The 24073-nt window shown below is 42.8% G+C and overlaps 7 protein-coding genes across 7 annotated transcripts; 2 read left to right on the top strand and 5 right to left on the bottom strand.

Annotated features, from left to right (window-relative positions):
• Positions 1 to 10502: 10502 nt before the first annotated feature.
• CABS01_13115 (uncharacterized protein) lies at positions 10503 to 11283 on the top strand (the record flags this gene model as incomplete). The annotated part of the gene is made up of 2 exons (XM_060546461.1): positions 10503 to 10980; positions 11039 to 11283. 2 exons carry the CDS (start codon positions 10503 to 10505, stop codon positions 11281 to 11283), a joined length of 723 nt encoding a protein of 240 aa, XP_060395359.1.
• Positions 11032 to 12914, bottom strand: CABS01_13114 (uncharacterized protein; the record flags this gene model as incomplete). The annotated part of the gene is made up of 3 exons (XM_060546460.1): positions 11032 to 11287; positions 11922 to 12741; positions 12887 to 12914. The coding sequence occupies 3 exons, from the start codon at positions 12912 to 12914 to the stop codon at positions 11032 to 11034; spliced, it is 1104 nt and encodes a 367-aa protein (XP_060395358.1).
• A 731-nt stretch (positions 12915 to 13645) lies between these two features.
• CABS01_13113 (uncharacterized protein) lies at positions 13646 to 14836 on the top strand (the record flags this gene model as incomplete). Its single annotated transcript, XM_060546459.1, has 4 exons — positions 13646 to 13725; positions 13779 to 14098; positions 14202 to 14404; positions 14564 to 14836. The coding sequence occupies 4 exons, from the start codon at positions 13646 to 13648 to the stop codon at positions 14834 to 14836; spliced, it is 876 nt and encodes a 291-aa protein (XP_060395357.1).
• A 431-nt stretch (positions 14837 to 15267) lies between these two features.
• Positions 15268 to 16899, bottom strand: CABS01_13112 (uncharacterized protein; the record flags this gene model as incomplete). Its single annotated transcript, XM_060546458.1, has 1 exon — positions 15268 to 16899. One exon carries the CDS (start codon positions 16897 to 16899, stop codon positions 15268 to 15270), a length of 1632 nt encoding a protein of 543 aa, XP_060395356.1.
• Positions 16900 to 17592: 693 nt separating this feature from the next.
• On the bottom strand, positions 17593 to 18105 carry CABS01_13111 (acetyltransferase; the record flags this gene model as incomplete). The annotated part of the gene is made up of 1 exon (XM_060546457.1): positions 17593 to 18105. One exon carries the CDS (start codon positions 18103 to 18105, stop codon positions 17593 to 17595), a length of 513 nt encoding a protein of 170 aa, XP_060395355.1.
• Positions 18106 to 19377: 1272 nt separating this feature from the next.
• CABS01_13110 (FAD binding domain-containing protein) lies at positions 19378 to 20962 on the bottom strand (the record flags this gene model as incomplete). Its single annotated transcript, XM_060546456.1, has 2 exons — positions 19378 to 20805; positions 20867 to 20962. The coding sequence occupies 2 exons, from the start codon at positions 20960 to 20962 to the stop codon at positions 19378 to 19380; spliced, it is 1524 nt and encodes a 507-aa protein (XP_060395354.1).
• Positions 20963 to 23055: 2093 nt separating this feature from the next.
• CABS01_13109 (uncharacterized protein) lies at positions 23056 to 24021 on the bottom strand (the record flags this gene model as incomplete). Its single annotated transcript, XM_060546455.1, has 1 exon — positions 23056 to 24021. One exon carries the CDS (start codon positions 24019 to 24021, stop codon positions 23056 to 23058), a length of 966 nt encoding a protein of 321 aa, XP_060395353.1.
• Positions 24022 to 24073: the final 52 nt, after the last annotated feature.

Below are 24073 nucleotides of genomic sequence, written 5' to 3'. Positions count from 1 at the left end.
CCTCAAGGATACTCCATCTTGATCTGCCCCCGCTACTCACGGCGGCTGCACCACGCGCCCAACCGAACCGAGAGCATCACCGACAAAGGCACAGTCACCGTCGGCTGGCATAACCGACTCGGGTCGCCGCCGCCTAGCATGTCGGCCGCGGCCACCGCGCAGCCATCTCCCCTGAAAAGAAGGGGAAAAGAAGACTGAAAAGCTTTGTGAAACCCGTCTTGGGCCCGTCTGGACGTGGGTCACCGCTGCAGCGACCACGCCGTGATAGGCCCGAACGCTTGATGTTTCACTTGCCAAGGATAGGATCTCCCTGCGTGCCTGGTTCGCGTCCGCCACTTGCGGCTGATGTGGCTGTCAGTGGTGAGCGTTGCGCTGACACATGCATTCGAGATGGGATGAAGCTGAAGGCGATGATGAAAACGAAGGTGCAACGCATTACACGAGGGGAGGATTGGACGGCGCTCGCGTCTGGTGTCATCTGTCACCTGCCATCTGTCATGCCCAGAACTCTGTGCAGGCTTCTCCTTGAGATGGCATGCTCTCAGACATTTCGAAGAGTGAGACTCGGCGGTAGGCTTCGTAAGTGGTCGGGCTCCTCCGGGGCTCAAAATGGCACTGGCGTACTGGCGATCGAGTGTCGGGGCGGTGACACGCATCATCCAAAAAAGGGAATATCAACGTTGAAGAAGTTGAGCGGACCACCTAAGATTGAAGAAGCAAAGAAACTTAGAAGCCAAGTCTTGGTGTTTAGAGAGGTCCCAACCAGCTTGACACTCCCGTGTCTTGCCAAGGCACGGGAAGCTCATTGTTTCCATCAACTTGAGAATGCAAGAAAGGCTTGTGTGGTTTTGTCTCGTCTCCCGCATTCGCACGCGACCTCACATTCTTCGGTTCCCATGCGGCTGATCCCCGAATTCATCCGCCGATCTCCCAAAGGAAGAAGATCAAAACACTGGTTTTTTTCTCTTCTCGTCTTTCCAATCGGTAAGACTTACCTGCTTGAATGACCTAGCCCCACCCTTGCCGCGGATGGATCGGCAACTTGATACACGTAGAGACAATTCTGGTGTAAAACACGACCTCGCGCCTCGCGCTCCCTTGCGGAGAGCTATGTCGGCAATTCCGCCCATATCATCATCGTATCGGCCGGGGGGATGAGCCAAAATCCTTCTTGCAATGCTATAATGGCCACGAAAAGGGGGTTAAAGCCATTGGTTATACTCGATGGAGGAGATTGTAGAGGATGAAAGCGACCCCCCAGTCTCTCATCCCCCGCAACATGAAGCCAGGGGTCGCATCATCGTCCAGCGAATGCAAGACAGCAGCCAGCCAGCGGGATGAGAAATTCAGACGACTTTGGCGCACGCATGAGACCAAACAATGTGGGCTGTCTGAATTTCCCCTGGTGATGTCGGTTTGTCCGTGCGGCATCTCTCATCTGCCTCCTGAGTCCTGGACTCCTGGGCTGTCTTCATCGCAACGCCATTTTCGATGACAATCTCTGCCGGCACTTTCACTTAGCGCCGCATGCTCCCGACTTCCTCCTCGCCCAGTCTCCTGCAATCTCTGCTTGCGACGTTAGATCTATCTGATCAGCCACACCGAGAGGAAGAGATAATCTTTCAAAATGGCTGGCTGATTTTAGTACCCGAGGAAAGGGAAATTGTCCCGGCAAATTGGGTTGGAAAGTCCGGGACCGAGCCGCGGCAACAGCTGAATGCCCTAAAAGGGGGTCAAAGAGTCAGCAACTCAAGTTGGTGATCCAACGAGCCTTGGAACGACCTGTCGCCCTGCATCGCGACCATCACAGGACTATTGTTTTAAGTTCACCGCCTCTGACCTACGAAACCTTCTGGATTATGATCTCGTGAAGAGGGTAACATCCAATTCGGGATTTGGCTGTGGTCTCAAATGATGATCATCGGCAACCCTTGCCAAGCAACCCGCGAATCCGCTGATCTCTGGGGGGGTCCGAGCCTCCGAAAGCCACGAAAAGCTCACTAAAACATTGTTTCCGGCCCAGAAAGGCTCAGCGACAATCTCGGAATTGGGTTTGGTTTGCTTTGGTTCACAAAGCGGCGCTGAGACAATTGCTCGCTAACAAAGTCGACCGACTTTGACTTTTGATTTGACAACCGAACTATCGACTTCAGGTGCGGACAATTAAGGGCAAACTTTTCCTTCTAGTTTTACTTTAAGCTTACAGGATGTCACGTAATAGGGATAGTAATCGCACCTTACGAAGTACCCGTTACGTACTAAATCATATATCTATCTTAAATATCGTATATATAGACCTTTTCCTTTTATCTATTTCTATTTTAATAATTAAGCTACTTTTATTATACTCCGTATACTTATTACTACGTACTATAACTTATAATAATTATAAGCCTAGCTCTTAATTAAGACTTTATATTACGATAACGTACTTATTAATACGATTTTTATAATTTTTTTAAAATAACCGACTTACTTATACCTATTTTAGCCTAAGCTAAATTAACTAGTTATAATAATTAAATTAAATAGTTTAACGTACTTCGTATTATAAATAAGAGCATCGGGGTTTAGAAATACGTTAACTTAGACGCTCTAAACTTTAACGTATTCCTTAACCCCTTTATAATACTTACTTCGCCCTCTAAATTTAGATAATTAATTATAACCCGTAATAAAAAAGAACTACGAGCTTACTAAGCCCGTTATAAAACGTTTAAAAACGATTAAAAAAACTAAAAAATCCTCTATTAATAGCTTTTAAATATAACTTCTAGTACGAACTTTTTAACTTCTTTGAGTATAAATAACCTATAAGACTAAGCCGGGTTTCTTTTTATAAAACTAACTATACTACTTACTTTACGTAAATAAATCTATCCTTATACTATATTTATAAAAAGGATCTATATACTTAAGAATATTTAAAAATAATAAGAGCTTAACGCTAAATATAAGTAACTTATAGCTCATAAATATAATACTATTAATACGTATATTAAAGTCTTTACTTAGTAGTTAATAAAATTAGTTAACGCTATACTATATAAATACGCATTCTAAAAAGCTACTAAGAATAGTACTAAGTTTAGTATATAGTAAATCGTTAAATATCTAAAATAAGAATTTACGCCCCCCGAACTAGTAATAAAGAATATAATTCGAAAAGAATATTAATAAGCCCTTAATAAAATAAGAACCGGAATTAACCCTTAACGCTAGTATAAGGAGTAATAGTCTACTTACTTCCGAGCTAAAACGTATAATATTCTAAAAATTAATAAAAAGATCGCTATACTTAACTTCTTAGTTATAGTTAAGTCTAGACTTAACTTTATATAAAGCTAACGTATATATAAAACCTTTAGTAAATTAATAGCCTTCGGAACGTATATAAGGACCCTCGAGGAGATTATATATATATTTAGCTTAGTAACCTAGGACGTATATACTAAACGATTTTTAAGTTAAAAAGGGGCTTATTTTACTTTTACTAAACGCTCTAACTTAGTTAACGACGTAAATAATAAGGGTAACGTTATATACTTTTATAATTACGTATACCCGTAGCGCCCTATAATATACCGAAAATTAGAATAAGTATTTATAAGCTAAAACGTTAGTAAGTTATTAATATGAATATTAAGGAGCTATATAGAAAAAGTCCTCGCCGCTATTAAATTAAGTAAATAGAAATTATTTTACAGTAAGCTTAAGAAAGCTAGTTAGCTAAAGAACGATAGTACCCTTAAGAAACTTAGGTTTTTAAAAAGATCCTCTAACTAATTTATAGCGAGCTTATTAATAGACTAGGACGAAGGCTACGTAGTTATTATATTTATAAAGAGTTAAGACTTAGAAATAAACGCAATCTTTAGTACTCTTATAAATAGCACTTACCTCCTTTCTTAGAGCACGGTAATAAATAGCTATAAAGTAATATATTTAATTAACGATAAGAGCCTATTTAAACCTAAGAGTTACGTATTATTAAGCGATAATAATTATATTAAATTAAGAACTATTATACTACTTATTACTATACGTAATACTCGTATTATAAAGGGCGTTTTAAACGGACCTAAAAAAAAGGGAATTTATAATTTAAAGCTCTAAAACGTCGCTTATATTAAGGGATTTTATATTAATATAGTCTTAAAAACTCTACTAAATAAAAGCGTACTTTAATATTACGGTTTAGATTATACTTTATAATAGAGAACGCTTTATAAAAGTACTATTAAAAAGTAGCTTATTTAAAAGAATAATCTAATCTTCTTCGAATATAAGCTCTTCTAATCTTATCCTTCTTTTATAAACTTTAAGTATATCCTATAAAGCTTAGTTAGTATTATATTACTAGTTAGCTATAGAAAATTCTATTATTTATATTAACGTACCCGTAAGAGGTTTAATAGCGCGCTCCTCTAGTACTTTAGAATAGGTTATCTAAGACCTAATACTCTTTATTAATTATTATATAAAACTTAAGGTATATATATTAAACCTCTATTATAAGTTAAGTATAAAGTATATATATTATTTAAAACTAAAATAATAATCTTAAGAGGGCTACTTTTAAAAAGAGCCTTACGGCTATAGTACCGTATATACTAAGATCTTTTCTACTTTAAACTATCTCTAAGTAAACGATAATATATACTTATAGCTTCTAACGAATATAATAAGTAGCTTAGGGGGTTCTTTTTAAAAACTAAAATAGAAGAGGAAGTACTTTTTATATTATAGAGCCTCGAGGTAGCGATTCGTTATTAAAAAGGGACTTTAATCTACTTTTTTAAAAATAATAATAAAACCGCCCTCCTAATTATAAACGTTAAATACGTATATAAAACGTAGTATAACGAGCTAAGAATTAAAATAAAACTTCTACCTCTATATATAAAAAAACCCGTAAATAACGCTAAAAAAATAAGTTAACTCGTAATTACTAAAGCTTATAAAATACGCCTTTTTATAAACCTCCCTACGAATTTATAAAACAAAATAGTACTAATAGTAATCTTTATCTATAATATTACCCTACGGGAGGTTAATAAAAAAGATTTGCCTATTATAATAGAAATTAACTAATAAAAGCGGTATTAACGCTAATAATAGACGGGTTATTAAATACGGGATTCTAAACTAGTTACCCCATATCTTAATAGTTTCTATATATATAGTTACTAAGCATACCCTCTTTATAAGGATTATAAAAGGGGTATATATTAAAAAGAGTTTAAAATACTTCCCCGCGAGTATATAAAATACCTAATTAGATATATACTAAAAACGCATAATTTATATAAAGTCTAAGTACCCGCGCTCGAGTAAGTATTTATTATAAAAAATATTAAGTTTAATAAAAAAGTTTTTTATAATCCCGTATACGAAGAGTAAGCTATTGTAAGTAAGTAAGTAAATCTAATAATTTAAGAAATATAAAAACTCTTTAATATTAATAATAAGCTAGTTTAAGTACTTAAGGAAGTAAATTTAGATTTCGGAAATGCTAGTACTTAAAATAACTCTATAATCGAAGATAGTATTATTATTAAATTTTTAATTATTTAGGATACTAAATAATTAATAAACGTACTCTAGGGTACGGTTAATAAGGCTAAAGAAGCTAATATAGTCTTATTATTATTACTAACCTTTAAAATAACCCCTTTACGTAAGCTCGGGAGTAAGAGTAAAAAAGGGGATATAATAACTAGGTTATAAATAGCTCTGCGCAGTTTATAATCCTCTCTATAAGCGCTTATATATATTATAGAGGTTCTTAAGCTTTTAATTTTTAATAGCTCTTAATAAAACGCTAGAGTACGCAGTAAATAAAGTACTAATTATAAAAAAATAATTCTTAATACTAAAGTTAACGTTAATAAGGAACCCTTATAATAAACTTTTATTATTATATAAGAATAGAGCTTATAAAAACTACTTTATTAAGTACTAAGTAAAGCTCTATTAAGTCCTAAACGCTTAAACCGGGCCCGCAAACTTCTATAACGCTTTAATAATAATATTTTTATAACGCTCTTATATTTAAATATAAAAAACGGTAATTACTATAACCGTCTCTAGGACTACTTTTTTTTTATTTTTATACTTAATTAATAAAAAGCTATAAAAGAAAATAGTATAGGATATATAATACTTTATTAAGTAATAAAAAAAGTAGTTTATAGGACCTACTTAGAGCGCTCTAGAGGAGTTTAGAAACTACGACTTACTAAAATTAACTTCTAGAGCCTACTAAAAAAGTTTAGTAATATTAAATATCTCCTACTGTAACTATAAAAGCTACTTAAGGATATTATAAATATAGAAATAAAAAAGCTAAGGGATATTAGTATATAAAAAGAGGTCGACTATAATCCTAAATAAGGGATCTTATTTTTATTAAAATAGGTATATACTTATAAGTATAATATTAATAATAAAGTTAGCGAGGTAAAGGTACGTATATATATAAGGGGGGATATATAACTACTTAACCCCTTATAAAATACGTACGCTTCGACGCTCGTTATAAAAGCCTTTAGGCTTATAATAGTAATAACTACCTAATTTAACTTTAAAATAGACTAATATAATATTATTAACGTATTCCTTAATGCGCTTCTTAAGAGCGAGAAGTTAGTAATTATTAAATTCCTAGAGGGATATAAAGTTATTAATAAAGTAAGTAAACTTTAACGCGCTCTATATAGCTTCTAAGACTTATTAATTCTTTAGTTCTAAACTTTTACCTTTATACTTCGTAATATAAATATAATATATAGTTATAAGGAGATTTATATTTACTAAACTATAGATAGAAAAGTAATATTAGTATTCTATATCGATAACTTTATTATTTTATATTATTAAAACGACTAAAAAGCGGCTTAGGGGATTGTTAATAATATAAAAGAATATATTAATTTTAAAAAGAATAGACTAATTAATTATTTTTTTAGAGTACGGATTTTATAAAACTATATTACTTATAAAGTTTACTTTATTTATAATATATATATTAAGCGAGTTATTAAGCACTTTAATTTTATAAATTTACTATATTTAGCTACCCCTCTTCTTTAAGAAGAGTTTAAACTAAATAAGGGGTAGGTAATAAAAGAGAAAATAAAAAGCTATTAAGAAAAGGTTAGGAATATGCTTTATATAACTATTATAATTAAACTAGATATTACTTTTACTTACTTATAATTATTACGGTTCTTAACTAACCTAAGCGCAACTTATATTAAAATAATTAACTATTATATCTAATATCTCTATATAATAAGATATTTTACGCTCTACTATAGTAGTATACCGAGTACGTAATTATTATTTCTAGTTAGAGATATTAGCTTTATAAATAACGAAATAATACGACGATTATTTTAGGGATATATAATATTCTTTTTTAGCGGCTTAATTTAATAAAAATTAATACGCTAGGTAACGGTTACGACGTTAATTACTAAAGCTAAGCTTCTTTATTTTAAAGAAACTATAAAAAAGACTATAGCTCTAAAGCGCCTTTTTAAAGATATTACCCTTAACTTAGGAAAAGTATAGTTAGTTAATTACGATAATTAGTAAATAATTCGACTCGTTATAAAAAAAGGAGAAAGAATAGTTACTTAATTTTACTATATCGATATATAAAATATATAGCTAAGATAAGAGCACGCTAGAAGTAGCTTCGAAGTTATTTATATATTAATAAAAGATATACTAATAAATAGACTTACTAAAAACTTTTTACGAACTAAGTTCGAACATTTCCGCACACTTCTTAACCTTTATAATACGTAAAAAGCTATTATAAATAACTAAAATAGTTAAAAATAATTAATTTAGGCCATGCCTAAAAAAACTTAATACCTAAAAGTAAATAATAAATAGAACCTAGAGTACGGCCTAGAAGCCTAAAATAAATAAAATAAAAACCTCTTATAGCCTAAAGGCCTAAACTTTTAAAATAACCTTACCCCGTAAAATATACGTATATAAAAATAAAACCCGGGCTTATACTTACTATTTAAACTCTTAGTTTACGAAGTACGTAATTACTAGGAGTATAATATTGCTAAAAAAGAGGGTTAGTACGCGCACTAAAAAACGTATTTTATATATTTCGAAGTTTATAAAACTAAGAGTAATAGGGGTAGCGAGGGGCGTAAAAGCTAAAATAACTATTAAGTTAACGACCTAAAGTATAAAAACGGGTAGCGCAATAAGAAATTAATTATAAATAACTATAATAAGTATAAAAAAAAACCGGGGGCGTAAGTTAAAGAAGTCCTCTATATAAAAGCTAATATAGTTCTTATATAACCTCCGGTTTTTATTTATTTAGTAAACGATACTACGGAGCTTAGTAATATCCTATTAAAACTATAATTAGAAGTGCGCTTCTTAATAATAAAAAAGGATAATATATTTATAAAAAAAGGAGCGCTATTTATAATAGCCTTAGTAAAAGCCTAGGCTATTAGCTATAAGATAACTAGTATATTAATATACCCCTCGGCTAAACGGCTATTAAAATAGTACGTATACCGGCTATTACTTCTTATAAAATAATAACTACTATCCTTAGGGTTAGTATACTAAAGGGCTATTTTAAAATAGGGTAAGTACTAAATCTCCCGTTTTTTAAGAGCCTCTTTTTTAAGCTTTTTAAGGACTAAGTATATATTAAATAAGCTTAAAATAATAAAAAGAACTATACTTATTACGGGGGGTACTTTTATTTCTTAGCGTTCTTTTTTACTTCTTACTACTCTTTTAAAAAGAACTAACTTTACGTTTTTTAGATTTTAAAATAATATTAAATATAAATTCCTAAAATAATAAGTATATGATATACCCTTTTTAGAGGGCTTATTATCTAAACTAGTTTTATTTTTATTTTTAAATTCCGAAGAGGGGATAAGTAAAAACCTATTAGAGCTCTTATTACTATTATTTACTTTATTATTACCCTTATTACGGCTACTAAAAAGAGCCTCGAACTTAATAAAGTCCTCGGTATTTTAATAAATAGCTTTAATATCTTCCTAACTAAAAAAAGAGAGCTTAGTAACCGGGCCCTAGTAAATAAGTAAAAAGTCGCGGGGAGGGGAGACGACTTAGAAGGGCTCGTTAATATTATTACCTATCTAAACTCTTAATAAACTATATAATATGTATATAAAAGGTATTATAAAAATTATATAAAACTTATTATTATTTCTAAATATATTAAATATTTATATTTAAAATAAAATTAGTAAACGATTTAATAATATAGGCGCGCGCGCGTAATAAACGGGGGTATTTATAATAACTATAAAAAATTAAAAAAAAAAAAAAAATAATAGCTAAGTAACGCCGTAAGAATTTAAATATATATAAGGTAGCTAAGTAGCCTCGCCCTTAGTAATTTATATACTAAAAGTAGTATAATACGTACTATTCCGAGTTAAGATTCTATTTATTTTAAATAAAGGGATATATTTATAATAAACGTAGTTTAAAAAACGCATATCCCTTATGCTTATTTTTTTTTTATTTATATTTAACTAAATTAAGCCTTTATAAGGGTATTTAAAAATTCTATTTTAGGTATAATAGCTCCTTAATAGTAATAATTAAGGGGTATATTACGTAATAGGGATAATAATCGTACCTTACGAAGTACCCGTTACGTACTAAATTATATATCTATTTTAAATATCGTATATATAAACCTTTTCTTTTTATTTATTTCTACTTTAATAATTAAGCTACTTTTACTATACTCCGTATGCCTATTACTACGTGCTATAACTCGTGACACAGGACAACGGTCAAACGGCACCTAGCAAGCATGCCAAGCTTAATTTCATCGTGTCTCTCCCTACATGTGGCTAACGAACGTTTTAACGTCGTCGCGGAGCATCCGTAGAGTAACGATCGTCAACGTCAAGGGTTCTTTATGGGGGCGTCTCCCACTAAAATCCCCGAAGCAGAATAGCTGCCCTACCAAGTCAGCTCTGATCGTCAACTTTTCACATTTGACTAGCCGGGGCACGGGAGGCTGTCTGCCGCCATGACGAACTCTCGTCAAGGGTTTGGAAGGATGATTAGGAAATAGAGGCAGCCAAGTGAGAGGCTAATGAGACAAACTAGGAAGCGACCCATGATCTTTCACCTAGAGGGATAATTTCGAGCTGCATTTGGAAACCTTGTGGAGGTTTGCGATCGGCATCTTCGGGGAATTGTTGAGGGTCATGATCCTCTCCATGAGGATGCCATGATAAGTCTTGTTCGTGCATCGACCTCATGTCCTCCAGGTACTTAAGCCTTTGACAACTCCGCCAGAATAGAGACTTTTCTTCATCCAGCTTCAGCATTCTCACTCAGTCACTCTTTTCAGACTCTCCAGCTCTTTCAGCTCTGTCTCTTCGTCATTCTTTAATCCCACTTACACCACACTCTTTAACTAATCCAAACCAACCCCCCCAACCGCAAAAATGAAGTTCCTCAACCTCGGCCTTGTCGCCATCTCCTCCCTCTTCGCCACTTCCCTCGCGGCGCCTGCCCTCCCGGGCCTCCCTACTGATGTCACCGACGTCGCGAAGGTCCCCGTCGTCCACATCCCCGTTGTCCCCGAGACCGACGCCCCCGTCAAGCGCACTGAGGTCGTTTACACCAAGATCCAGTACACCATCGTCGAGGTCAAGAAGCACTGCTCCACCATCAACTCCACCGTCGACGGTGTCACCAAGGGCCAGATCGCCCAGAAGAAGGCCGACATCATCAAGCTCGTCAAGAGCGAGGTCACCATCATCATCAGCCTGATCCACTCCCTCGTCGGCGACATTGTCGAGTGCCTTGGCGAGACTGTCGAGATTGTCGGTGAGGAGAAGGAGAAGATCATCTCCTGCGTCCTTGAGCTCATCTTTGACATCATCTACTGCCTGAAGCATGTCATCAAGGTTCTCGGCTGCAGTAAGTTTACAAAACAATCCGCAACCCTTCAGAGTGACTCCCGCTAACCATTCAATAGGCATCTTCGAGCTCCTCGGCCCCATCATCTTCGTCCTCCTCACCGTTGTCTTCCACCTCCTCTGCTCCCTCAACGGCCTCATCGAGGGTCTCTTGGAGCTCGTCTGCTCCGTCCTTGGCGGTGTCATTGGCCTCCTCCTTGAGGTCCTTGCCGGCCTTCTGCCCATCGTCCTTGGCCTCGTCGGAGGTATTCTCAAGGCCATCAACCTTGGCGGCCTTCTCTGCAGCGTCGGCAGCATCTTCTAAATTTCTGTGCTCACTAGCATTAAAATTTAACTACAAACGCTCTTCGAATGGTTTAGTACAAGGTAGCCGGCGAATATGGATATAGAGCACTCAGGTGCAAACACTTAATACCACCTTTCGAGTAGATATTTCACGTCAAATGTGTTACTTGGAATGGAAAACATATATATTTACAACTTACTCTGCAACGTCTCTTTTTCCGTGATGCTATTAACTTCGTTTCACCGCCAGAGCCGTAAGGTAAAGCCAAATCATTTTAACAGGTAACGTATCAGTTGGCAGCATAAAATCAGGGCGGCAGCTTTGGGTACTGTAGCGGGTCTTAATTATGGTCATCCATGATCTCGTTCGTGACTAGCATTGACTTGTGCATCGAATCCATTGTAGTGGGCTCATCCTGGGATGCCCGGGCAGTTTAAGAAAGATCTGACACAGGCCGCATAGTGTCAGGTATTCAAATGATAGAAGGCGTGTGATCTATTACTGGTCGTTAAGGGATGAAAATCTTCAGTAGTGGACAGGTTGATCACAGGACTCTTCTAAAGAAGCACCAACGGCATTAGACTTGGGTCAGACGTGTAATGTCTGCAAGTCTACGATCTCGAAATGCCAATGTCGCTAGCCAATTCGACACGTACATATATAAAAAGGTTGCCAGAACGAGAGCCATAGCCGCGAGAGGCGCCAAAATTGAAAAGATAGTAAAACCATAAGAGGCCGACTGAAAGGCTGCATTATCAGCAAGATCTGTAGTAGCCAGACCAACTTGCATCGCTGTGAGAACCACAGCGATATAAACTGTTGTTGAGGCGAGCCACGCGAACTGGTCGTGAAAGAAATCCCCATAGCGATTCCACGGAGGCATGTAAGAACTGAAGGAAGCCAGATACTGCAGCTTGTTCAACCGGCTGAGGCGCAGCTCTCCGTAATAGAAGCGCTCATCGATCTGCCCGTAGATGGTCTGCGTACTCAGCTCCGTGGCGAATTCCCTCCAGTCGTCCCATTCAACTTCCTTGGGAATCAAGCGGTTGTCCTTCGCAAGAAAGAAGTCGCTCTCATGGCAGATCAGGGCAGCGTAGGAGAACAGGAACCCCAAGGCACACCTCCAAAGTCTCTGGCGATCGCAGGGTGTCAATGTGGTTCGTGAGCACCGGTGACCTTGGCAAGAAAGATAATGTGTCCAGAAATTGGGTTCCAGCAGAAATCGTGGAATGGGTTTGATGTGGATGAGCCCCGTTGTCCAGACGAGATGGAGATCCATCTGTTCGGCTACGACAATTTCCCGGCCCAGTATCCGTTGATAGTGTAGCGGGCGTGTCGGGGTTGGCCGTCCCGCAAACCATAGCCGCGGGGTCAGTTGGACTAAACGTCCAAGCCCCAGCTCCTTCTCCAGGAACGCGCTGTTGTGTGGTGTCGCAGAAGCGAGGTCAGCATTGTCTGAACCCGTCCGGTAGGAGACTGGAAGGAGTTTTTGCAACTGGTCTGGAGAGGATGCTTTTATCAGAAGCTGGGTTTTGTAGGGAGCAAGCTACAATTTCCATTGCCAGGTCAGTTGCATCCCTCCATTTGGCATCATGAGAAAAGAGTAGTACCTGAGCTTCACCTTCTTCCTTCGTTGACGGCATCTCCATCTGCGTTATCTGTTTGGTAGCGAACACCCGTGATGGCATGTAGTCAACCTGAGAGAGAACAGACGGAAATGAGCGAGCTCTGACGCTGTCGAAGCCGCTTCAAAACGAACCAAGTTGCTGGAGACTATTTTCCCGCGATTAACCTATCATTCCCGTTTTCTCGAGGGTGTAGTGGTCATCTCGACAGATGAAAAGTCTCACATTCCATTGGCCACAGAAGGACCAAGCAGGGTCTCCTGCATTAGCTGATGGGGGTACTACAGGGGCATTCTCGCTTTTGGAAGACCTCATAGGACAGCCTGATCTCATCCGCCTCCCAAAGTCTCGAAGGAGGAATTGTCGCGCGGACTATCATGTGCGGCTGACATCCAATCCATGTACGTACGCAAAGAATTGGAGTGAGAAGGAATGTATCCGCAACCTGAAAGGCTTAGAAAGGACAAATCACATGCTTTGAGGCAGAAAATGAAACCCACCTGTTCGAGGGTCTCGTAATCCGAGTAGTCTTGGTCAACCAAATTTCAACTCCATGCTGCGAAGGACAACTTAGCTCAGCTGCCTGAATATTGTTGTCGTGCTCTGAAAAGGCTTCCTAAAACCTAGTAGAGCCTTCTTGGGTCCGCCCTTACCTTCTCTTGCGTGATATTCAAAATCTCTTCTCGTTCCTCCACTACCATCGATTGACATTCATAGGCAAGATTCAGTATTGGTTTGAGCGGGCATACAGAACCATGTCTGCGAACCCTCAAGTCACACCAAACCCAACTCTGAGGCTGGATATACTCCGAAGCCCACCAGATCCCACTGTTGAGTAAGTCCAGCTAAAAGTCATAAGCAGTACAATTCCGTTGATGCATGCGACAGCATTGTGGCCGTTCATGGCCTCAGTGCGAGCCCAGAGAAGAGTTGGCTCTACGAAAAGGAAGGTTCCAAGAGCTATCATTGGCTGAAAGATGATGATGGGCTTGCCAAAGACTTTCCTAGTGCTCGCATTATGCTCTTCGCATATAGCTCGGCATACGCGAAACGTTTCAAGATGAAGCAGTACATGGTCAACCTAGCAGCCGAGCTTCTCGAGGCCCTGAATTTGAGAAGAGAGGAACAGGTATTCAACCCAACGGGAAAAGAGTCTTTGACAGAATTTCATGCTGGAAAGAATGTAGAAATGCGCCCGGAGACCAGTGGTAATGCTTTGGCATAGCATGGGCGGACTGGTAATTGCGAAAGCATTGTGTCTCGCGGAAAGTGAACGGCTCCACTACCCAGACATGTACGAAAGCATCACAGGCTGCTTTTTCTTTGGAACACCCTTCAACGGTGCGCCTGTGGCAGAAGTAGCCGAACATTGGGCCAAGATGCAAGTCAAAGAAAACACTGGCAAGGCGGTCGACTCGCAGCTCCTGACACTACTCAAGCCTGGAAATGAGAGCTTACGAGAGCTGAAACGTGGTTTTGTGCATTCTGTCGGCAAGCTATCCCAGAAGGTCGAGGTTCACTGCTTCTTTTAAGAACTGAATACAAATTGGACAGAAATCATCCAAAAGCTAACCAGTGAGAATTTTCCCGAAGACATGCTTGACAAGTTGCGGTCAAAGGTTTGCGAACCAAAGCTTCAGACTCGCAAGAACATTGAAGCTAACGTGCCACAGGAATCTGCTGAATTTGTCAGCCGAGACTCAGCAAGTCTTGATTCTTCCACGGAGACAGGCCTCTACAGAGCCCACAGAGATATGGTCAAGTTTGAGTCATTCGAGGATCCCCAATACCAGCGAGTGAGAGGACCACTCAAGAGGATTATTCAGAGTGCTCCGCGAGTTGCCAGAGGGCGATTCAACTGTACCCGCGAAACCGCAATAGACAGCCAAACTTGGAGAAGAGTCATCGAACGCAATCTTGCGTCGCTTGAAGAGAGTCGCAGATGAAGGCGACGAGAGTGCTCGTGAGCTGATTAACGCGGAAAAAGAGAGCCGTTCTGATGAAATGTCTCGAGCTCCGCCGAAGACCTTTGACATTGTCGAGGAGTGGTCCAATTTTCATAGTCGAGGGCATGCTAGAGACAATAATGAAGATGATGCCAGCGCTACCGGTGATGGTGTTGAGAATGGTGCTGAGGATGGTCCTGAAGATGTTGTTGAGGATAGTGCCGAGGATGGTGTCAATGAGGATGCTGAAGCAGTCGCTGAGGATGCCAGTGGAGAAGGGAGTGGAGTTGAGAACAGAAATTATGTTCAATGATGAAGTGACAGAATGCCGCATAATTGTCACATTTATCGAGAGACGGTCACAGGTTTTGTCCGAATTACTGTAGTGGACGGACGTAATGCCGAGAAGAGGCGTTGGGGATACCGAATTTCTATTGATACAATACTAGACCCTCCTCATCTCTTGCCTCCTGCCTCATCTCTTCACTCGAGCAAATACACAGCTCCCAACTGGTGGCATTGGGCTGTCCCCCCACGCCCCAGTAGTAGCACTCGTCAGGATTAGAGTCCACGATCGCGTACTCACGAGCAATTATCCAAGGGTCAAGAAAGGTTGTCGTAGGCTCTTTATCGCGGACCGCCGCATCCTCGCACTCAGAACATGTCCGCGGTAGATCAATGGGCTTCATACCCAAGTCCCTGGCTCTCTTCTCGAGGTATTCAACGTAATAGTTTCGGTTGGGGCTGTCTGGGTATCTCGGGCTTTGCGGAAACCTTGGACTTCGTTCCTCCTTCTGTGTTGCCTGGTTCAGGAGCTCTGAGCATGGCTTTGGCGCAAGTTCATCCCAGAGGTCTCTGTAGTCGCCCGCGATGCACGTCATAGCGACTTGCAAATGCATATCAGGCCGACGGCGGACCAGTTCTTTCAATGTCACCTCGGCAGGGAGCAATGGCCACCATATCAGATGTGGCATAGCGGCTTCAGCCGAGTTGTAGGGTGCGATATGTGACAAATCGTTGACCATGATGAATCGGGCGAGGATGGCTGTCTTGATCGCATAGTCGCCATATTCTATTTTCTGGAGAGACCACCACTTGGCAAAGGTGGTGTTGTGGTAGATGCCGCGGATGACGGCCGCTTGTTCGTCGTGAAGCATCCTCGGCCGGCGGAGGCGTACATAGCGCTCTATGTTGCCCTCATATGCAGCCATGAGGATCAAGGCGTCCTTATTGGCAGTCGGTAAGTGCGAGACAATGGGGGTGTAAAAGAGCGCGATGTGCTCGGGAGCCAGTTCCTCAACGTTGGTTGTCTTTGATGAAGACTCATCAATATTGAAGTCCTCAGTGATGTTGAAGTAATGTTTTCCCCAGTCCTTGTCATCTTTTAGCCCAACTCGAACATCCAAGGAGGACCGGACTGCCGTGTCGCCGTTCATGAAGGCGGGTGACAACGGGTTGTTTGAGTTGCTTGAACGGGTGTAGTCGCTGAGAATGGCGTAACAGACAGGTTGGCGCATGATATTGTCAAATATGATCTTGGATCCTTTTTTCGAGATGTTGTCCCTAGCTTCCTCGGCAACAGAGACTTCGGGGAGAAGACCAAGCTGGCTGTATAGATCGTCGTACCCGGCGACTGCACAGGCCCGCCCAACAAGATATCGCAAATCGGGGTAGTGCGTCGACAATGCTCGGTAGGTATCCTCGCTAGCAATGTCTGGGTACCAAATACAATAAGGCTTCTCATCATCGGACGTCATGTCCGGGATGATGTTACTCATGATCAGTCGGGCGTTGCGGGCACGGGCGAACGACCTATCATCTGAATCCAAGCAGAGCTTGCGGACTGGCTCTGACATGGCAAACGCCTCGTTGTGACGGATGCCATGAATCACGCATGCCGACATCCATGTTCTGTCGAAAGTGGCCGGCAGCCTCGTACCGCGGAGTGCTTGCAGGTGGTCGTCGCCCGGAGGTGGTTGAACGTGAGCTTGGTAACGTAGAAGGGTGTTTCCATCTTCTTGATGATTATTCTTCCCCTCTAAGTATTGAGAGGAAGACGACATCTTTATCGTGAATGAAATGTTATTGTTGAGAGGAGAGACATGTGATAGGCAATGAAATGAAGGGATTGATAAGATGATTGTAATTCTGCTAGCTTTGCGGAGTCAAAATGGCCTCAATGCAGACCCGCTGTGATTGTTCCGTAGCCAGGGTTCAGAAGTCACAACCAACACGAGGTGACCTCGATCAATCCCTGTCGACAACTCAACTCAGCTTTCTCATGCATCCTTATGGACACAGGTGTGGGCAGTTGCCATTCCCCGGCCAGCCAAAGACAGAACCATGGTTCTATTGTTGCCCCACGGAAACTACATCTCACCAAGTCAATCGTACGTCATGTTGTGATTAGACGATTTTATCAGCTGTTGGGTTCAACGTTGAACAATAGAAAAATTCGGAGATCAAATGAGATGTCGGAAGATTGCAGTCAGAAGTCCACTTTTGCATGCAATAAACTGATAAAGACAGTATCAGGGGATTGCCCAATCCAACTACTTTCTCGTACACCAACAGCTACTACAAGCATCAACAGCTCAGCTGGCCCAATTAAGTCATTATCAACCCTTCCAGTCCACATCTTATGGCCGCAGTGCGTGGATCGAGGTTTCCAGATCCACAAGCAAAACTCCCATCGTTGAGTTGAACTCGTTCTTCGGCAAACTTGGCTCTTCCGTTATTGCCTGTGATTTCTATCATCAGTCAAGGTTACGGCTCATATGCGTCGTTTGCCACACAGCATCGTCTCGATCAATATCTAAAACGACGAATCCCTGCCGTTCCCAGAACTTGATCGCTCCCGGCAGGAACGGATGAGTATGAAGATACAACTGTTTCAGGCCTGCTTCTCTCGCCGCCTTCTCCAAAGCCGAAACTAATCGGGATGCCAATCCGCCGCGCCGCCAAGTTGGGACCACAAAAAGCCTCACAACTTCAACCACGCCATCGGGCAGTAGAGTGAGATGAGGAAACCGGTAATCGTAGTGTTGATATCCAACCGTTGCTATAATTCGGTTTTCTGATCTCGCGACGATAAAGGCGCCATCTGGGTGATCGAAAAATATCTTCTGGAACGTTGCGAGATCTTGCTCAGCCTTCATGGCACGCCACTGCTCATCCAGATGCGGGTACATGTCCACGCGTGCTTTCTGGGTGAGTTCCAGGATTTCTGGGATGTCGTCTATCGTTGCTTGCGAAATTTGGATATCCATGATGTTTATCTGGGTGGGCTAATTTTATCGGCTTATCGCGGCTAGTCGAATGAATTGAGGCCAAAGCGGTGATCGGCGGGTTTGCCCGAGGCAATCCGTGGTGGGCGATTTGACAATGGGGTGTTTACGTGTAGGACAACTTTAGAAAGGACATGAATACGGATCAAAGAGGACTACGAATAGATAGGCCTTCTATTGATATTTAAACACAGTGCTTAATAGGTGATTAAGTTTGATAGATTGATTAGATATAGCGAGATCGGCGCCTTCATTATCTCGGCGTGCCCCACAGACTATTCGCTTGACCTCGAATCGCAGGATAAAGGCTGACTAATAATTGCCTCATAAGTTTGCCAAGGCGCAACCAATGTTGTTGAACTAGGTTTCCCTTGCGAAATGCTGATGTTCTCGCAACGAATAATTTCGCGATATTACCCATTGAAGTCTGACAAAGAAGAACAGACCACATCGTTCATACGAGTGTGAACCTGGATGGCTGTACTGACCGTTAAATTTGAATCTATAATCCAGTAATTGTGGCCTACTTGTGATTCACCGTTTCAGCAGACTGTAACGATTTGGAGACAACAGAGCAGCCAATGGCGCCTTCCCACAGTGCCGTGATATCGCAGACTACGTGGAACAGTGTTTAGAGAGCGAAAGCTTTCATGATCGGAATAATAATTAAACACAAGCAATCAGTCCGGGCATATCTTGACTGCTCAGCTTCAATCCATCCTGTCTCGGGGTATATCAAAGTGAACCTATCATCAGATTCAAGAGGCTTGAGCGGAAGTTTTGAACCATCCCCCTAATCAATCTTGGCGTCAAGCCCGAGCTCAATTGAGATTGAGGCTTGCACTCGGTTTGCGTATCAGTTGTTCTTTCGAATGTCACTTAGATGCGATACGAATCAATGACCTGTGAACGGATAACTGTAGTAGCGTAAGCCAAGTAGATTGTAAGTCATAACCATTGATACGGATGGTCGCGAGATGGGAATTCTTCATCCAACCAAGCACCAGCCATTCTATTTGCAAGCCAATTAAGGTTAGTCTACGATATGATATGGAACAGTATGACAATCATGAGTTGACTTTCTAACATTGTGGCTTTGGAGGAAGCAGATTTTGCAAGTACAATTAGCAATGTTGATACACGTTGATCGTATCGAGGTATAACGTACATGGATGAGGTTACGTGCAAGTTGATTGAAGATTGACATCGCCAATTAGGCACACTTTCTGGAAACTTCAAGAATCGAACAAGTCTTCATACCTTGAAATACCCCCTCCATAGCCTTTCTAACAACCTCTCCGGGTCGTAGTGTTCGGAAACATTTTTCAAATGGTCGTGGTTCTCGGATCCATAGCCTCCATAGACATCCTGATGTTTGCCCGCGTAGTTCATGTAAATGTACTTTGCTGCAAGGCCTCTCTCCTCTGCCAGAGCATCAATCTCATCAATCAGCTTCGCGACACTTTCCTCCACAAGGCAATCCAACTTAGACGTCTCCCAGTGCGTGGTGACCTGAATATGGACGAGCGGGCCATCTTCGGGCGCGAGCCCGAGGGCATTGCCGCCATTTTTCTGCATCGACTCGATGATGTTGATTGAGATCGGCTGATACACGAGCAGAGGTGACAGAGTTGTGTTTGTTTTGCCGGCGGCAGCCATGAGATTCTGAGCATGAGCCTGCCACAACGGGATAATGTCCTGAAGGAACTGGGCCGAGCCCTTTTTGAGGTAGACAGAAGTACCTGACCACGACTTGCGCATACCATAGGGCTCTGAAAGGTTGATCATATGAGTAGAGATGTTGGCCACCAGTGTCGTTGTTGAAACAGCACCGGGAACGGCTATCGCGTCAGCGAAGACGGGTGGAACATCTTCTGCAACCACCGGAGGTTTACTGTGGTACATGTAGTTCGCAATGATGTCGCCATAGCCTGGAAAGTTCGCAATCACGAAGAACGTGTGTGCATCGTGGTCTGATGGTAGGCCATCAACAATCAGGTCGACGAATGCGGGCACGAGATCTGAACTCGAAGCTAGAGTGTAGATGGGGTTGTAAAGCCACACATCTCCCTGTTCAAACGCGACGAGGTCGAACCGGGTCACGACGCCAAAGTTAGAGCCTCCACCCCCACGAAGTGCCCAGTATAAGTCGGGGTTCTCAGACGGGGAGGCGTCGACAATCTCACCGGACGCCAGGACGACTTCGAAGTTACGCACGTTGTCGCAAGCCCATCCATACTCGCCCGAGAAGAAAGAGATACCGCCTCCTAGGATAAGCCCGCTGACGCCGACATCGTTCACCCTGCCCCCGACGACGGCGAGACCCAATGGATCGAGCACTTGTGAGACGTTGTACCAGCGGTTCCCGGGTCCAATGGACACGGTCTGACGGTCATCTGACACAGTCACCTTGTTGATGCGTGCGAGGTCGACGGTGACACCGTCTTCGATATTCGACCCTCCTGCGAACGCCGTGTGACCGCCGCTCTTGACTGTGAACTGTGCTCCGAGAGAAGTGAGAGTCTTGATAATCTCGGACACATCTTCTGTGCTTCCAGGCATTATGAAGCATGATGGATGAACCTCAGCTTGTGGCGCTGACCAGTAGTTGTTCGAAATGGCGTACTGCGTCGAATTGGGATATGACACCTTTCCTGGTAACCGATCGGAGAGAACGATGCACTGAAGATTATGTCACATTAGCTCGGCTTTCCACTGCTAGATTTCTGAAAAGCGTACATACTGCATCGCCAGATCTCAGGTGCAAGTTAGAAAGATCGGCCATAACGCCTAGCTGCATCGCAGCAATAGACGCCAGTCCGGCGAGTGAGGTTTTCATCTCCAAAAGATGCCCTTGATAAACCTAGGATTACGGATAGGCGTATTTGTCCAAACGCGGTCTGATATTCTTGCACACTGGGAAACGAAACTTTTCCATTGCCACGAGGTCATTCTCCATCTTTATGGCTCACTGGAAAGCAAAGTCGTTGTGTCTGAGATTAGCGAAGTAGCGCGTGGTCAACAAACATTCCAATGGACTCCGCCAAGCACGCGAGCGACAGAAGGACGTCAACGGTTCCATAACCGCGTCGATGATTGGTGTGGTCATTGAAGCTTAACACATTTCGCCGGCGTCCAACGCAGCAGTCCTCAACGAGACTAACGATTTAGGGCTGGTGCTGATGGTTCCGGTCTGGGGTTGCATTCGCGTGGCGCGGGTTGGAGTAGCTCCGGCACGCGCCTCTGCCGGGGTCAATGGTCGAGTCCCAGGGGTTCGGCAAAGAGCAAACATCAGCAATCGTACCATAACCAGCGGCTAAAGCTCTAAAGCGTTCATCTCGGATAGATTTCATCCGGCGCAAATTATCGCATAATGTGGGCGGCAGTTGGTCACGTGGGCAGAACAACATATGTTGCGCCGTTGGTCCGCGTTGTCAACCATCCAACGGAGCAGGCTTCAAACGATAGCACGATTGCCAAGAGTCTCTGAAGACGTTTGAACAAAATCTCGCGTGGCGCAATTTAACTTCATATCCTGACCGGATTTCCCGTGCGTGGATCGCGTGGTTGGCTCGAAGGTTGCGATTTAATCTTACTGGCGACGAAATCAAACAAGCAAACCGACTGACCAAGGAACCATTGAACGAACAAACATTCAAACGATTTAACAGTTGAGCAGACAAACATACAAACACTAGGCATGGGAGAATGCAACTCCTGCGTTGGAATACTGTGATCTACATCCTCCAAGTTACGGATTGGATCCGGTCCGTTGTGGTTGCTCAAGCGTCAATTTAGTCCTAGACGGACCACGTATTTACTCCATCTTCTGAGAACTAACCTGGCATGTAAGACCCTGATGAAAAACAACCTACTGTCCAAAAACCAGTCCGGATTTGTGCGTAATGTGCCATTCTGGGACTTGGTCACTGTCGTTGGAGTAGTTCCAGGTGCCACTCAACTTTCGATGATAGCTTTCAAGGCCATTTGGCCGTATGTTGAAAGAGTTGAGTAGACGGATGGCCCAAAATCCAGTAGGCAGCAAGTCTGACTTGACCCACGAGTAATGTCTATGAAAAATACTTGGACTTTCTCGGATGACGGCAGCTTAAAATGAGAACAAATCTCGAACCCCGGTATCATAACATTAGCTAAGGTGAAGGAGGACAGTTATCATGTCTTTCAGGGGCGGGGGAGAGGCCCTGAAGGCATGGAGTTCCATGAGAGCAGCCGAAGTGTCGAGTGTAGTCAAATACCCTCAACAAAGTAAGGAATTGCCCGGATCCCCTCTATTCTCATTGACCTCAACATCGTTTCTTTGACCATCGGTTAGATGTACAAGCAATTTTAGTCCTGAAACAACCCCGCGGGCTGCCAGGTCGTTTAGATCAGACGACAGCGGGTCCCCGCTGTACGGCATTGATGGCCTGCCGCTTGCTTTACCTCAGACTTAAGCATAGTAGATCTTATTGGGGACGCTGATCATAGCGCACGCCCTATAGGAGGAGTAAGGGAGGCCCTGATGAAAAGTCTTTTCACAGCCCATAGGCTTTCATCAGGTTTTGCAACCGAGTTGCAGCTTTAGCACCTTGCGTCATGGTCATCTTGTGGCCATGCCGCTCGGAGAGTCGATAATTGCCGATACCAGCATTCCTTATTCACCTACTTGTTTTCGATAGACTTTGAGAAAAGCTTAACTCTACAAGCGTGTCACAAGTATGGCGGGCAACGTAATGGTCAAAAATTGGGTTTTTTGTATACCGGTGCAAGTAGTGCAATCAAGCCTCTACTGCGCTCTCCAGCTGGCTCAACGAGCCAAGTATGTTCTTTCCTCTAAAGAAGGTAGTATGATACAAAGAAGTGTTCGACACGTGATGGTCTATGTACAACAACGCCGCTGCTCAACTCCACAAATGCTGTGATGTTTCTGATCTATGCGCGAACGAAACGCGACTTGGTGGACCAACCCCAGGACTCAACGTCACGCTTGCTCATGGCGGCAACGCTCTCGGCGTAGTCGCTGGTGCCGTGGGAGGGGTCAGCGTCGGTGGCCTTGCAGGTAGGGCCAGAGTTGTAGGTGCCGAGGGCGCCGTCGACGGAAGAGAACTTCTGCTTCTCCTTGGTGGTGGCGAGCATGTTGGTGGCAGCCTCAGTGGTCCAGCCGTTGATGAAGTCGCCGTGGGAGCACCAGGCGGGGCCGCAGGCGAGCTTGAAGGGCGCGGTGCCGCTCCAGCCGTTGGGCAGAACCTTGCGGAGGTCGTAGCGGATGGAGAAGCGGAGCTGAGGCATAGACTTCATGCCGGAGGGGCAGCTGCCACCGCGCTTGGTCTTGTAGGCGGTCTCGAGGGTCTCGGTGTTGACGCACTGGGGGAAGTAGAGGAGCTGCTGGAGGTGGGTGCCGCAGGTGGAGGAGGGGAAACCGTTGGCGTCGGTGCTGCCGCCGCCGCCGTTCTCGCAGGCCCACGAGGACTGGGCGTCGGCGATCATATCGCCCTCGGTGGTGGCGGTGGCCTTGCCGGCAACCATCTGGAGGTTCTGGGGGATAGCGACCTCGGCCTCAGTCTCGCCGAGGTTGTAGTAGGCACTGAAGCGCGAGAGAGGCATGGGCTCGTAGGTCTTGCCGCCATCGGTGGTGTAGAGCGGCGTGGGGATCCAGTAGACGGACAAGTCGTTGGGGTTCTCGGCGTTGGTGCAGCCCTTTTGGAGCTCGGCGCTCGTCTTGGTGTTGATGGTGACGGCGTCGGAACCGAAGAAGGAGTGCAAGTGAGACTTGTCGTACTGGCCGGGGTAGACAATGGGATCGATGTTCTTGGTCATGAAAGGGGAGGCAACGTTGACCTGGGTGTAGGCCTGGGCCAGGCCGGCGAGGAGGCCGGTAGCGAAAAGAAGGGAAGACATCCTGTATCTGTAAAACGAACGAAGAAGTTTAAAAAGGTAGGGAAATAAGGAG

The sequence above is a fragment of the Colletotrichum abscissum genome (genome assembly GCF_030869225.1).
Source record: "Colletotrichum abscissum strain IMI 504890 chromosome Unknown Scaffold_42.1, whole genome shotgun sequence".
In the NCBI taxonomy this organism is placed as follows: domain Eukaryota; kingdom Fungi; phylum Ascomycota; class Sordariomycetes; order Glomerellales; family Glomerellaceae; genus Colletotrichum; species Colletotrichum abscissum.
The sequence above is the reverse complement of the archived record's forward strand: the minus strand, read 5'-3'. Positions and strand labels throughout refer to the sequence as shown.